The sequence below is a fragment of the Ahaetulla prasina genome, chromosome 7 (genome assembly GCF_028640845.1).
Source record: "Ahaetulla prasina isolate Xishuangbanna chromosome 7, ASM2864084v1, whole genome shotgun sequence".
In the NCBI taxonomy this organism is placed as follows: Eukaryota; Metazoa; Chordata; class Lepidosauria; order Squamata; family Colubridae; genus Ahaetulla; species Ahaetulla prasina.
Window position 1 is genome coordinate 41,338,594 of NC_080545.1, and position 16,190 is coordinate 41,354,783.

At 42.3% G+C, this 16,190-nt stretch overlaps 1 protein-coding gene across 5 annotated transcripts in view; it reads right to left on the minus strand.

Annotated features, from left to right (window-relative positions):
• The window catches only part of SCAF11 (SR-related CTD associated factor 11), an 85,247-nt gene that overhangs the window by 26,895 nt on the left and 42,162 nt on the right, over positions 1 to 16,190 (minus strand). For all 5 annotated transcript variants that reach the window (XM_058191216.1, XM_058191217.1, XM_058191215.1 and 2 more), the window contains one exon: positions 7,209 to 7,552. In XM_058191216.1, coding sequence (XP_058047199.1) covers positions 7,209 to 7,552 — 344 coding nt within the window. The remainder of the gene's footprint in view (positions 1 to 7,208; positions 7,553 to 16,190) is intronic.

Here is a 16,190-nt window from a genome sequence, read left to right on the forward strand (position 1 = left end):
ACTATGAAAAAAGAATATTCTGGCAAAAACTGTAAGTAAAATATATTTAAATATATTGAATTGTATAAGATATGATATGGCCAATATTCTGTTCATAAATCATGTATGTGTGTGTGTGGGGGGGACAACTAAAAAATCAATAAAAACTTGTTCTAAACAAAGGATATTCATCACTGAACCACATTTGCCACTATGCTGAAGGTTTCTTACAGGTTTTCTTCAGTCCAGAAGACAGACCAGTTGCTTCCTTTATCAATTGCCTAATAGGTAATGTAACCACCAAAGTTTGCACCAAAGGATATGCAAACCTCCCTTCCTTTCTCTTGAAGCAAACTTTGGTGGTTACATTTTCTGTTAGAGGAATAATACTTCAATTTTTTTAAAGCCTGAAAATTGCTCAAAGCTTTTCATGCTGCTTCAGCTCAACAAAGTTTATGCTGCAGCTTCTTTTGCCAAAGATTCCTGAGCAAATTGGCCAAGCAATGTATCTGATACTGGCTTTACAGTAACTTTCAACCTGGTGTTCAAGGATTCCTGTTCCTCGTAAGGATTTTCAAAAGTCACAACTCCTATTATTTTTGACAGAGTCATCACTCGTATCTAGGATCTCTGGGCTATTAGCTTCAGAAAGGAGAGGAACAGATACTGTAATTGGAATTCTGGCTATGGTATTAAAATTATTTAAGTGATCATCTAGCCTTGGAAGATGGCAAATCAAGAGATCAGATTGGGCAATCTGCATAATTTATGTGATTAGTTGCTTATTTCCTCTTCTTTGACAAAGAAAACAGGCCTTTAGGATCAAACCTATAGACAGGTATTGTAAGTTGTAAACTAACAGGATATGTCTTTATTGAACAGAAACTCCAAATTGTCAAGGTTATGCACTATGATTCAGACATCCTTCTTGTATATTCAGTTAATGAGAATTGGACCAAAATATAGGGATAACATATATACTCAAGGGCCAGCAAGGGGCTACGGTGGTTACCATCATATTCATGCATACCATGGGCGTAAGGAACAGGCCAAATAGAATATATTGGCAATCAGCATCGTCATATTTGAATCTCAAGAATTGTGCTTGTTGGGTGAACTGGAATGCAAAAATTGGCCTAAAGATTAACTCCTCTAAGTCTAGTTAGACTAACATCCTTTTTCTGGATATGTTCTTTATGTTATTTATTTATTTATAATTACATTTTTATCCCGCCCTTCTCCTGAAGGACTCAGGACGGTTTACAGCCATATTAAAATACAAATATAAATAGCAATATTTAAAAACAAATTAAAACCAAATATTTAATGGCCAAAACACTAAAACGGTCAAAGACCGATTTAAAACCCGTTTAAAATTACAATAAAATATTTCTTAGGCTAGTCTCGCATGATGAAATAGTAAAGTCTTCAGTTCACGTTTGAAGGCCCGGAGGTCGGGGAGTTGTCGTAACCCTGGAGGCAGCTCGTTTCATAGGGCCGGTGCTGCCACAGAGAAGGCCCTCCCCCTGGGGGTCGCCAACCGACATTGTTTGGTCGACGGCACCCTGAGGAGGCCCGCTCTGTGGGAGCGCACAGGTCGTTGGGAGGCTATCAGTGGCAGAAGGCAGTCTCGTAGATAGCCCGGCCCTAAGCCATGGAGCGCTTTAAAGGTGGTAACCAACACCTTGAATTGCACCCGGAAGGCTACCGGCAGCCAGTGCAGGCCGCACAGGATACGTGTTATATGGGAGCAACGCGGTGCTCCCTCTATCACCCGTGCGGCCGCATTCTGGACTAGCTGGAGCCTCCTGGTGCTCTTCAAGGGGAGCCCCATGTAGAGAGCATTGCAATAGTCCAGGTGGGAAGTAACGAGGGCGTGAGTGACCGTGCGTAAGGAGTCCCGGTCAAGGAAGGGGCGCAACTGGTGAATCAGGCGAACCTGATAAAATGCTCCCCTGGCGACGGCCGTCAAGTGTTCTTCTAAAGACAGCCGATCGTCCAGGAGAACGCGCACTCTTCCCCTGGGGTCAATACTTCCCCCCCAACAGTCAGCGATGGCATAAGCTAACTGTACCGGGACGCCGGAACCCACAGCCACTCTGTCTTGGAAGGGTTGAGCTGGAGCCTGTTCCTCCCCATCCAGACCCACACGGCTTCTAGACACCAGCCCATCACCTCGACGGCTTCGTTGGGGTGGTTCGGGGTGGAAATGTACAGCTGAGTATCATCAGCGTACAGATGGTAATCCACCCCGAAGCCACGGATAATGTCACCCAGCGGCTTCATGTAGATGTTGAACAGGAGAGGCGAGAGAACCGACCCCTGAGGCACCCCACAAGTGAGGCACCTTGAGGTCGATCTCTGCCCCCCTGCCAACACCGTCTGCATACGGTCAGAGAGATAGGAGGAGAACCACCGATAAATGGTGCCTCCCATCCCCAATCCCTCTAACTGCCGCAGCAGGATACCATGGTCGATGGTATCAAAAGCCACCGAGAGATCTAACAGGATCAGGACAGAGGAACATCCTCCAGAGGTCATCCACCAACGCGACCAAAGCCGTCTCGGTGCTGTATCTGAAACCAGACTGGAATGGGTCCAGATAGACAGTTTCCTCCAGGTATTGATGAAGCTGATATGCCACCACACTCTCAACAACCTTCGCCAAAAAGCGAAGGTTGGAGACTGGACGATAGTTCGCTAACACAGCTGGGTCCAGGGAGGGCTTCTTGAGGAGGGGCCTCACCACCGCCTCTTTCAAGGCAGTGGGGAAAATGCTCCCCAACAAAGAAGTGTTGGTAACTCCCAAGAGCCAGCCTCGTGTAACCTCCCGTGTGGCCAGTACCATCCAGGAGAGACACGGGTCAATAAACATGTGGTGGGATTCAGCCTACCCAACAACCTGTCCATATCATCGGGAGTCACAGGATTGAACTCAGTCCAGATAATATCCTCAAGACCTGTCCTCGCCATCCCACCCGGATCTATCCAATCAGTGTCCAGTCTGTCCCGGATCCGAGCTATTTTATCGGACAGATACTGTACAAAATCCTCAGCACACCCCTGCAAGGGGTCCTCCCGGGCTTCCTGCATAAGCAGGGAGCGGGTCACCCTGGCTGGGCGATTATCTGCCGATGCGATAAGAGTGGAAAAATAATTATGTTTCGCCGCTCTCATCGCCACTAGGTAGGTCTGAATATGCGACCTCACTAGTGATCGGTCGGGTTCGGAGCGGCTGGACATCCAAGCACTCTCTAGGCGTCTTTTCCGGCACTTCATCTCTCTCAGCTCCTCGTTATACCAATGAGCTGGTCGAGTTCGTCGCTGGGTCAGAGGCCGCAAAGGCACGACGCGGTCCAAAGCCTCGGCCGCCTCCTCCTCCCAGGCGGCGACCAGTTCTTCCACTGAGCCGTGGGCTAAGTCCCTCGGAAACAGCCCAAGCTCCGTCAGAAACCTCTCTGGGTCCATCAGGCGCCTGGGACGGAACCATCGAACCGGTTCCGTCTCCCTGTGGTGCGGTGCAGCGGTTCGAAAGTCTAGCTGAAGGAGTAAATGATCTGACCATGACAGGGGTTTAGATATTAACTCCCCTAGCTTCAGATCATTTAGCCACTGTCCCGAGACAAAAATCAGGTCCAGTGTGTTACCCCCAGTGTGGGTGGGACCATTAACTACCTGGGTCAGGTCCAAGGCCGTCATGGAAGCCATGAACTCCTGAGCTGCCGTTGATGATTCGCCCGCTGATGGCAAGTTGAAATCCCCCATAACCATAAGTCTGGGGATCTCAACCGCCGTCCCGGCTATCATCTCCAACAGCTCGGGCAGGGCTGCTGTCACGTAGCAGGGAGCCAGGTACGTGATCAGCAAGCCCACCTGCACCCCTTGGCCCCACTTCACAAGGAGGGTTTCACAACCGGCTATCTGCGGGACAGCGACCTCCCTCGGTTCCAGACTCTCATTGACAACAACTGCTACCCCCCCACCCCTACCCTGGACCCTCGGCTGATGGAATGCTCGGAAGCCTGGTGGGCACATCTCAGTAAGGGGAACCCCCCCTTCTGTGCCCAACCAGGTCTATGAAATGCCCATCAGGTCCGCACCCCCCTCTTGAATAAGATCAGCTATGAGGGGGGCCTTATTCATAACGGACCTGGCATTGCATAGCATCAACCAGAGGCCCAGGGACCAAGGAATACAGCCACTCGGGGCACGAGTGAAGTCTGGGGGCCCGGAGTGCGCAATCGCTCGCAAACAGCGAGAGCGCACTCCCCGAGCATGTTATGAGCCCCCGCTTCCGCCATATCTGCCCCTCCCTCGTACCGTGCAGATGGAAATGCCCGTAGTCGGTCGAGTCCTAACCTCCTCAGATACCTCTGCTTTACAGACCTCCAAATCGTGAACCTTAGAAGGGACCAGTCTAACCCCCTTTGGGTGACCCCCCCCACCCAACCCACCCCTTAATAACCCTTTGTTTGATTTAATTAAAAGTTTTCAAAAAAACAGATTTAAAAACCCCCTTAACCCTTTCTTAGATGCATGCCACCTCTCGGGATTCCAAAATCCGTCATCGAGGTAGGCCCTCAATAGAGAGGAGGGCCACACCCGTGAAAGGGGGGCATCTTGCAGTGCAAGAAGCTGGTTCGACGAATATGTCATGAGTCTTAAGGAATGGCGGAATCCTGGTTTGTCAAGATGTTGAATGACAATACATAGGCTAGACAGACCACCAGCTGGGAACGAAAAGTTCTTAATAGTGCACAATGTAGATGGTATGAACCACCACCCGGGCTCCCCCTAAAGTTCCAGGAGGGAGGAGAAAGAGCAGCAACCATCGCCGCCGCGGGATGTCATCCACGATAGTGCAGCCGCCAGAAGGCGTCACCGCCATTGCCACCGCCTCGGCATCCAGCAACTGCTCCTGGAGCCCACAGGAGCCTTCAAGCAGGGCCCCCAAGGGACCACAGAGCCCCATGGAGGGGGGAGGGGAAACAGCCCCGCTACCGTCACCGCCTCATTAAAGGTGCTGCCGGCGTCGGCGTCGTAGGCGGTCAAAGACAGCAGCCATCACCCCCAAAGCAACAACCCCCCCGACAGCAAAGAGCTCTGAAGGCCCAAAAGGGCTCCGCTGGGCTTCAGAACACTGCAGGGCTCCCAAACTCCAAAAGATGTATCCAGGTTCCAAGCGCGTTCCACTCAGGCTGCAAGCTCCGCTGGTTCCCCAAAAAGGGTAAAGACCGCCGCCCCAGTCGCCTCAGCCACCACCGACAGACATGCCGTCCCGGGGCCGAAACGACCTGAAAAAAACACCAGCAGCCGCCACCCCAGTCGGGCCAGCCGAGCCCGCAGCCGCCCTCTGTGTCCTGACCTTCCGTTCTCACCGCTTCAGCTCGTTGCCTCAGCTCACCGCCTCAGCGCGTCGCCTCAGCTCACCACCATTCTCTTGCCGCCTCAGCTGCCCAGTCACTCCGCCACCGCTGACAGATAAAAACAAGCTGCCGCCGGCGCCGGACCGGCCAGAGAAACGCCGGCGGCCAGCCACCGCCCCAATCAGGCCCGCTGCGCCTGAAAACGCCATACCCGGAACCACCGTCTGCAGCCGTCCACATCATAGCTCCGCTCCTGTCGGCCCGACCCTTTCCCAAGGGCGAAAAACCCCTTGTCGGGCCGACGAGATGTTTCTTCAACCGGGTCATGCTGACAAACCCCCCCCCCCCGTCCAGCCCGTCCAGGAACAGTCCGTCAGTCCTCCACTCCGTTCACATTACGCCGCCATCTTGCGCATGCTCAGGGTTACACAATGGATCTCAAGGTTTCCATCTGGAACTTAACAATACTTAAATGTTCACCTGCTTCTGATCAAAGATGGCATATCTATCTTTGTTCTTCTCAGGAAGAATGAAGAATACAGAGTGTGAACCTGAAAACTGTTCATGTTGTGTAGTCATCTACATATTAAGGAAGCGATTTATGACCTTCAACAACATTTAGTGTTTGGTTAGCTAGGGATGAAATAAGCTTATCTTGGAGGAGCCATCCATCTGATGTAGCCCTATGAATCATGCATCTGACATTATATGGGTCCATAGGTTTGATGTTATATGAGTCAGACTCAAGGGTCTTATTAATGCTTTGGAAAACATGAAATTCTGCAGTGATGTCTTCAATCGTGTTACCCAAGTCTCTCTCCTTGCCTGACAGTTTCCCCGAGTGGTGGAATCAAGTTTGTTCTCTGCAGTAAGGGCCTGGGGAGAGGAATTTCAGGAAGAGTATGGAGGCCTGTCACTTCCCTACAAGGAGAGCACAAGGCAGTATTTTTCGTCCACTAGGATGGATAAGGGGTACAGCAGTTTTGACCAGGATAGCTGTGATACAGTTGAAGAAACCATGGCTATCCCTGGGACTTCTTGAAGCATAGGATAGAGTGAGGATTCTATGGCATAGTTCCCAGTGGAGTCAATCAAGAAGATTCACTTGATGAAGGGCAAATGAGGGATTGGGTATCTGGTTCTCTCAAGTGTCTTTCCTCTTCAGCGCTCACAGTATTCACATTCCCAGAAAACTGGAAACAGCCCTGCTGACAGTTGCAGATGGTATCCAGGTATTGTTTGTGTTATTTGCATCCCCCTGGAGAAACCATGGTGGAGAATTGAAGGGTACACTGGCACATTTCTAGGGCTTAAGTCTACTCAGTTTGTCTCAAAACATTAGCAACAACCTCTGAGACATCTATAGACAAACAGTGCTGGCTGTGGGGCAAGTGAAAATAAAAAAGGAAAGAAAAGTGAGGAGGGATTTATGTTTACTATAACTTGGTTTAGCCATGGAGAAGCTGGAAAGCAGCCATGTTGAGCAACACAAGGCCAGAATGCAGAAAGGGGCAATAGAAGCAGAATTAGAATTTTAATTCGGGCTCAGAAACACCCATTACAAGATGTCTTGACTCCAAAATTGGAAGATATACTAAAAATAATTGCTTACTAAAATACATCTCCAGAAATTGATGCTTTTAGGCATATGCAAACAAATCAACATATATACATGTTGTTTATCTAGAGCTCAAGTATCTTGGAATACAAGCAAATATTTTTCAGTGAGCTTCCAAATTAATAAACAAGGGTATTCCTAATATAATAGCCATACAAACATACGATATTTGGCATTAAAAACAAGGTACCTACTTCTACATATATTAACAGTTTGAAGGGTTTTTTAACAACTAAAATAGGTACCTGCAACTGCGGTCCGTCAAGTTGGGAAGCAATGAAGTTAATTTGCTGGGATGGAGGTGGTGGTGGTGGTGGAGGAGGTGGTCCCTGAGACATACTGGATGAAGCTGCTACCTGGACAAGAGGCAGTCCTGAATGAAGGTGCATGGGCACTGGTGGAGGAAGGTTAAATGGATTGTGTTGAATGTTCATAATAGGAGTAGGAACACCCATTGTATACGGGAAGATACTCATTGGTTGATGCTGTGTGTTTACTGATGTCAGTACATTCATCTGAGATTGCAACACATTTACTGGTAGCTGAGAAGCATCACTTTGTTGGCTGGTTTGTTCTTTGAAGTTTGGATCTATCAGAGAGGAACAGACATTTTTAAAAAGAAGGTATACAAAACATTATCCTTCCTTTCCAAAAAGTAAAACGGTGTCCATGAACGAAGAGAATCTTATACCAGATCTGTCTCTTTCACTCACACTCCCCACATACTATTAAAAATAGTCCCAATATATCAAGTGCTTTAGCACATTAAAATGAAATAATATTTATCGTGGCATTAATTGGCGATTCCACACCAAATCACTTATAGGTAGTCCTCACTTAATAACCTCAATAACTTTAATATTCTATCACTACGCAATGCAATCATTAAGTGAAACATTACATGATCATGACATGCTTATATCAGTCCAATGTGGTCATTAAGTGCATCACCCATGATCATTAAGTACATCATCACATGACCATGACTTTGATTTTACTGCTACTTTCTCCATTGACTTTGCTTGTTGGAAATGGGCTGTGAAGCTTGCAGCTGGTGATTATGTGACCACAGGGATGCTACAAAGGTCATAACTTTAAGGACTAGTTGTACAACTTATTTTAGCACTTTTATAAGTTTGAATGGTCGCTAAACAGAGCAGTCATTAATCAAGGATTACCTGTATTAAGCTATATCAATAATTCAGATCCATTTTTTTGTTTTGTTTGGGACAAATCCAGGATCTGTTAGAATCAATCTGATTTATTCAAGATTCATTCAAGTTTTATGCATATACATAGGTTTATAATAGATAAGGCTATCAAGTTTTTTAAAGTTGGTAATTGAATATATATATTGAAACTCTAAGAATCAAAACTAGTTTGGGACAGGTCATCAGGCAGTTTAAAGACTCTACTGGAAATTAAGTGTCTTAGGGACTTGACAGTTCTGTTGCATCATAAAAGGAAATTAAATAAGCAAAACCCAGCTTTCCACCAACCATCAACAGTACACTGTATGCACAATAGTTAGGCAAGTAAGTATTTTGACCATATCATCATTTTTATACATATTTTCCACCTCCAAGCTGTACAAACTTGTGGATATAAGCATATCAGCTGATACATATTGTGTAAAGAGTGTCCTAACACTCTATATCAAGGTGTGCATAATTATTAGGCAGCTTCTTTTCTTCAGGCAAAATGGGCCAAAAAAGAGATTTAACTTGTAAAAGGCCTTTCAGAGGGATGCAACACTCTTGAAATTGCTAAGATATTGGGGCTTGATCACAGAACCATCAAACATTTTGTTGCAAATAATCAAGAGTCGCAAGAAACATGCTGAGAAAAAATATGCACATTAACTGCCAAAGATTTGAGAAGAATCAAACATGAAGCTACCAAAAATCCTCCACTGCTGTCATATTCCAGAACTGCAACCTACCTGGAATGGACAGAAGTACAAGGTGTTCAGTACTCAGAGACATGGTCAAGGTAAGGAAGGCTGAAACCCGACCACCACTGAACAAGACATATAAGTTGAAACGGCAAGTCTAGGCCAAGATAGCTTTTTATGGTTTTATGGACTGATGAGATGAGAATGACTCTTGAAGGACTAGATGGATGGGCCCGTGGCTGGATCAATAACAGGCACAGAGCCCCACTTCGACTCAGACACCAGCAAAGTGGAGGTGGGATACTGGTATAGGCTGGTATTATTAAAGGTGAGCTAGTTGGACTTTTTCAGGTTGAAGATGGATTCAAAATAAACTCCCAAACATACTGCCAGTTTTTAGAAGACAAGAAGACTTCAAGCAGTGGTACAGGAAAAAGTCTGCAGCTTTCAAAAAGATCATGATTTTTATGCAGGACAATACTCCATCACATGCATCGAAGTACTCCACTGCGTGGCTAGCCAGCCTTAAAGATGAAAAAATAATGGCAAACTTGTGAGACCTTCTTAAATGGGAGATTTACAGTAAAGGGAAACAGCACACCACTCTGAACAGTGTCTGGGAGGCTGTGATTGCTGCTGCACAAAAAGTTGATTGTCAACAGATCAAGAAACTGTCAGACTTCATGAATGGAAGGCTTATGACTGTAATTGAAAAGAAGGGTAGCTATATTGGTCAGATTTTTTTAAAATGGCATGGGACCGGGATATTTACGGGACTGCCTGCTGCCACCAGTAGCCTCCCATCGACCTGTGCACTCTCACAGGGAAGGCCTTCTTGGGGTGCTGTCGGCCAAACAATGTCGGCTGGCGGCCCCCAGGGGAAGAGCGTTCTCTGTGGGGGCCCCTGCCCTGTGGAATGAACTACCCGTGGGGCTACCCCTACTCCCTGACCTTTAAGCGTGAGCTTAAGACTTTCTTCTTTCATCAAGCAGGGCTGGCCTAATGATAAATTTTAATCGAGGCTTTAGTGGGGTTTTAGTGAGGCTTTAGTGAGGTTTTAGTGGGGTTATTCTATTCTATAATTTTATCTACGTATTTTAAATATTCAGCTCATGGAATTAGATTTTTAATTGTATATTGTATTTTAAATTTTTTGTATGTTTTTTATCTATGCTGTACATACCTGAGTCTTCGGAGAAGGGGGGTATAAAAATTTGAACAATAAATAAATAACTAAATAAAATGTCAGAAATGTTTATTTGCACATTTTGAGTTGTTTATTATTCTCACTTTAACAGATGCAAATAAACGAGTAAGATGGGCAAATGTTCGTTTTTCATTTAGTTGCATAATAATTCTGCATACTAATAGTTGCCCAATAATTGTGCATAGATAGATATTCTCCTAAAAAAGCCAAAACCTCACTTTTATTTTCTTAAATATTTAGGTTTGAGGTTTATTAATATTTTGGATTGACCAAGAACATATAGTTGTTCAATAATAAAATTAATCCCCTGAGGCTTCCGGTTTGGCACCGTAGGTGATGGCGGTGATCTTTACGATCGCCAACCTCTGGATTATGTGGAATCGCTAGGACAGCTTAAATCTGCCGTCCAGCGGTTCGAAAAAACCCCTCTTCGGGAGAAGAAGAGGAGGTGAGCTGCAGGGTAGAGGTAGAACTTCCCTAAAACCCCTGAGAAAAAAGGGGCTTGAAGGGTTAAGTTCCCTCCAGCAACCCGAAGTGCTCCAGATTCAAGGATTTTTCTGCTTTGGCGGATTCAATCACCACGACCAAACACAGAGATCTATTTTGGACAATAAAGGATTATACCGGACAGAACGAAAGTGGGAGAACTTTATGCAAGTAGCCAAGCCAATTCCCTGTTACTTTGTAACAAGCTTGAAAATAGCAAGAAAATGGAGGCGAATTGTTAACAAGCTAACGAGTGGAAAGCAAAAGTGACAGAACTTTTACTGCTTGCCGTCTGCCGCTGGTAAATTGCATGCTGTTTGCTACTTTAACTCCTTGCTGCCTGCAGATAGATTCTATGGGAGATTTTTAAATATTGTTTTAAAAGACTGTGTTTTTCAGAGGTTAAGAAGATTTAAAGTGAATATTAAGTTGGAAATAAATAAATAAATAAATAATTTTATAGAAGATGGCAGCCAAACAATTAAAGTCTACTGTAACAAAGGGCTCTGGAATTTCTTCAGCTGGCGCCTCTCCAGCTCATACAGCAGATACTAAAACATTGAACTTGGAGGCATTACAGGAGAACTTGAAGGATTTTATACAAGAAAAAGTTAAAGTAATAACTGATGAGATGTCTGAAATGAAAGAGCAGATATTAGAAATTCAAGCTGGAAATAAATTAGTTAAAGAAGGATTTGTAATTGCAGTACAAAGTTTGGCAACAAATGTGATTATATTAGAAGAGGAAGTTGAAGAAATCAAGTAATTTAATTCAAAATTAGAAAATAAAATGGATGAATTTCAAAGTAAAATGGAAAAAACAGATGATGAAATAGTTTTGATACAATATAGGAATATAGAATTTGCTTTAAGAATCCGTGGCTTGCAGGAGAATAAACAAGAGAATTTAAGGAAAAAATTTTCTGAAGCATTTGCTGAGATATTAGTAGCCCGTCCAGCAGATGTGGCTTATCAAATTGACAAAATATATTGTGTGAACTCTTGGATAGCAAGGCAAAAAAAGTTGCCAAGGGATGTTGTTATTTACTTTACAAATAGAACAGTGAGAAATCAGATTCTGCAAGCTTCATACAAGGGGGAGAAGATTCAGGTTGCTGGTCAAGATATTTTAATATTAAAGGAAATTCCACCAAAAATGTTAAGGGCTAGGAAGGAATTTGCCTTCCTGGTGAATGAACTTAAAAAAACCCAGATCAAATACAGATGGGATATTCCAACAGGTATAATAGTATATTATGCAGGGAAAGCACATAGTCTCAATACAGTTGGAAAAGCAAGAGAATTTTATGTTGAGGCATTAAAAGTTGGAAGTCTTCCCCCATTGGAAGCCAGAAGAAGGGAGGTTGAAGTGAAGGAAAGAGAAGTGAAGCAGGTACAAGAAAAGATTGTGATGGAAGAAGATTTATTACAAGTGTTGGAAATACCTATGACAGGTTCAGATCCAAAGGACCAAAGGTTGACAAGAGCTGCTGCTAAACGCAAGGAACAAGATGTAAAGGCACAACAACAATTGGCGACTACTACAACGTAAACAGTGGGAGGAGCAAGGCCTAAAGCAAAATGTGATCTGCAGCTGGTGTTCCAAAAGTTTCCTTTGGCCGATAATGGCAATTAAACTATTATCTTGGAATGTTAATCATTTGAATTTACCACAGAAGAGAAGGAAAGTATTTCATTATTTGAAACAATTTAAAAATGACATTATCTGTTTACAAGAAACACATATTAGATCTTTAGACTAGAAATATTTGATAAACTCAAAACTGGGAGTACATTTTGTTGCCTCCGCTTTGGGGAAAAAAATGGTTTAGTTATATATATAAAGAAGGATATATCAGCAAAATTAATTGAGGTGGATAAGCAAGGAAGATATATTCCTATTGAAATTTTGTTGGAGGGAAAGAAGACATTATTAATAGGAGTTTATGCTCTGAATCAACAACAAGAAATTTTTTTCAAGTTTTTACATAAAAGAATAGTATTTTGGGATTATAAATCATATATATTAATGGGTGATTGGAATGGTGTGTTGGATACTCAAAAAGACAAAAAAAGTTTAAGGAAGATTTCAAGCCGGACGAAATTACCAAAGGCTTTTTTGGAAATGATGGAGGACTTGGAATTTATTTGGAGAGAACATAATACAGAAGAGAGGGATTTTACCTTCTTTTCTGACAGGCATCAATCATTTTTGAGGATTGATTTTATTTTGATTTCTAATGACTTGTATTCCAGAGTGAAGAAGACGAAGATTTGTTCAAGAACTCTATCTGATCATAGTCCGGTTTGGATTGAATTTGATCAGGAAAAGGAGGCTAGGAGATCATGGAGGTTGAATGAGAATTAGTTTAAATATGAACAAAATGTAAATGAATGTAAAAAGCAAATGAAAGAATTTTTTATTATGAATATGAAAAAAGAGACATCTATAGAGATGATTTGGGATGCTAGTAAAGCTTATGAGAGGAAATCTTATACAAATGAACATTAAATATAAAAATAAACTGCAGAAAAAGAAAAAGGAATTGGAAGAGGAAATTAAAAAAAAAGAACAGTTATTGATAAATAGCCCAGGAAATAGTAAAATAAAAGAATCAATAAATATATTAAAAGGTCAGTTTAACATGTTGATGGCAGATCAAGTAGCAATTAATTTACCATATGTAAAACATAATACGTTCAATAATGCTAACAAGCCAGGAAGATGGCTTGCCTATTTAATAAGGAAAAAACAGAAATCATGAGCGATTGATAAAATAGAATATAGGGGCAAGGAAGTGTATCAAAAGAATTTGATTAAAAAAGCGTTTTTAGAGTATTATACAAAGTTATATACTAGGGATATGATTGATGATACAGAGATAGAAAGATACTTACAACAACAAGGTATTTGTGAGCTTACAGAAAATCAAAGGGAAGAATTGAATCAATTAATTACTTCAGAGGAAATTTTGTTAGCAATTAAGCAGCTTAAAATCAGTAAAGCACCAGGTACAGATGGTTTAACAGCTGTTTATTATAAAAATTTACAAAATGAGATGGTTGAACCACTTAAAGAGTTATTTAATAAAATTCAAATGGGAGGGGATGTTCCCCCTTCATGGAGGACAGCTTTTATTTCGTTAATACCGAAGGAAGACCGAGATGGTATTAAAGCAGAGAATTATAGGCCTATATCACTTTTAAATACTGATTACAAGATATTTGCCAAGATACTTGCTAATAGATTAATGCCAGTGATGAATCAAATAATTCATAATGATCAATCAGGATTTATTAAGGGTAGGCAGATGAGATATAATGTGAGGTAAATTGTAAATTTACTTGAATATTTGAACGAAACAACCAAGTCTCAGCGGCACTCTTTTGTCTGGATGCTGAAAAAGCTTTTGACAGATTGGATTTTATTTATTTATTTTTATTTATAATTACATTTGTATACCGCCCTTCTCCCGAAGGACTCAGGGCGGTTCACAGCCAGTTAAAAAATACAATAAATACAAATTTAAAAACAGACTAAAATTTATATAAATAGTGGCCAAAATATTAAAAAACTAAGCAATATAAAAACTAAAAACCCATTTAAAATTACTTATTCAGGCTAGCCCAGCTCGATGGAATAAAAGAGTCTTCAGCTCACGGCGGAAGGTCCGAAGATCGGGGAGTTGGCGGAGCCCCGGAGGCAGCTCATTCCAGAGGGCAGGAGCCCCCACAGAGAAGGCCCTGCCCCTGGGGGTCACCAGTCGACATTGTTCCACCGATGGCACCCCAAGGAGGCCCTCCCTGTGGGAGCGCACAGGTCGATGGGAGGCTGTTTGTGGCAGTAGGCAGTCCCGTAAATAGTCCGGTCCTAAGCCATGGAGCACTTTAAAGGTGGTAACCAACACCTTGAATTGCACCCGAAAGACCACAGGAAGCCAGTGCAGTCCGCGCAGGAGAGGTGTTATACGGGAGCCACGAGGTGCTCCCTCTGTCACCCGCGCGGCCGCATTCTGGACCAGTTGGAGCTTCCGGGTGCTCTTCAAGGGGAGCCCCATGTAGAGAGCATTGCAGTAGTCCAGGCGAGATGTAACGAGGGCATGGGTGACTGTGCGCAGGGAAACCCGGTCCAGAAAGGGACGCAACTGGCGGATCAGGCGAACCTGATAAAAAGCCCCCCTGGCGACGGCCGTCAAATGGTCTTCAAGATTGGCAGTTTTTGTTTAAAGTAATAGAAAAAATGCAATTTGGGGATTATTTTATCCATGCAATTAAAGCAATATATCAGAGGCAAACAGCACAAATAATAGTAAATGGTGGGTTAACAGAAACTTTTAAAATTGGGAAAGGGACAAGACAGGGATGCCCCTTGTCTCCATTACTTTTTATTTTAACTTTAGAAATTCTTTTGAATAAAATATGTGGTTCCGATCGAATAAAGGGAATTAGAATTAAACATCAAGATTATAGATCAAGAGCCTTTGCAGATGACTTGGTTGTTACTGTATCTCAACCAATATATTCAGCTACTGATTTAAAAGAAATAATTGGTCAGTATGGTAAAGTATCTGGATTTAAGGTGAATCAGCAAAAGACAAAGATGATAACTAAAAATATGAATATACAACGAAAAGAAGAGTTAGAAAGAACTACGGGTTTTGAAATCGTTAGAAAGATTAAATATTTAGGAATATATATTACAGCTTCAAATGTCAAATTATACAAAAATAATTATGAGGTATTGTGGCAGAAGGTATGGAAAGAAATGGAGAATTGGAAGAAGTTACAACTATCCTTGCTGGGAACAATAGCAGCTATAAAAATGAATGTTTTGCCCAGGTTTCTATTTTTGTTTCAAATGATACTTAAGAACGATATCAAATTACAGGAATGGCAAAAAGGGGTTAATAATTTTGTATGGATGGGCAAAAAACCAAGAATAAAATTAAAAATAATGCAGGATACAAGGGAAAGGGTGTGTGTGTCTTAAAATGCCTAATTTAAAATTGTATTATGAAGCAGTTGTCTTATCATTAATTACTGATTGGATTAATTTAACTGAGGAAAGAGTTTTGAATATAGAAGATTATGGTTTGTTATATGGGTGGCATGCCTATTTATTATATGATAAGAAAGCTGATAAGATATTTAAAAATAATATAATCAGAAATGCATTATTGAGGGTCTGGAGGAAATATCAATATAAATTAGATGGAAAGATTCCAATATGGGCAATCCCGAGACACATAATAGAAAATATAAATATATATCAAAAGATGGAGGTAGTTACTTATAAAGAACTCCTTTGTATGGAAAAGGGGGAATTACAATTAAAATCCAGAGAAAAGATGGGGGAAGAAGGGAAAAATTATACATTGTTTCAATATGGACAATTACGAGCTAGATGGAAATTAGATCAAAAAATAGGTATTAAGCAAACTGAGGATAATTTGTTAAAACAAATGAGAGATCAAGGTCAACAGCATATTAAGAGGTTGTATAATGTATTAGTAGAAATAGACTCAGAGACTGAATTGGTTAAGGATTGTATGATTAAGTGGGCACAAAATTTTCAGCAACCAATAATGTTGGAAACTTGAGAAAGAATTTGGGTGAGGAATGTTAAATTTACACAAGCGC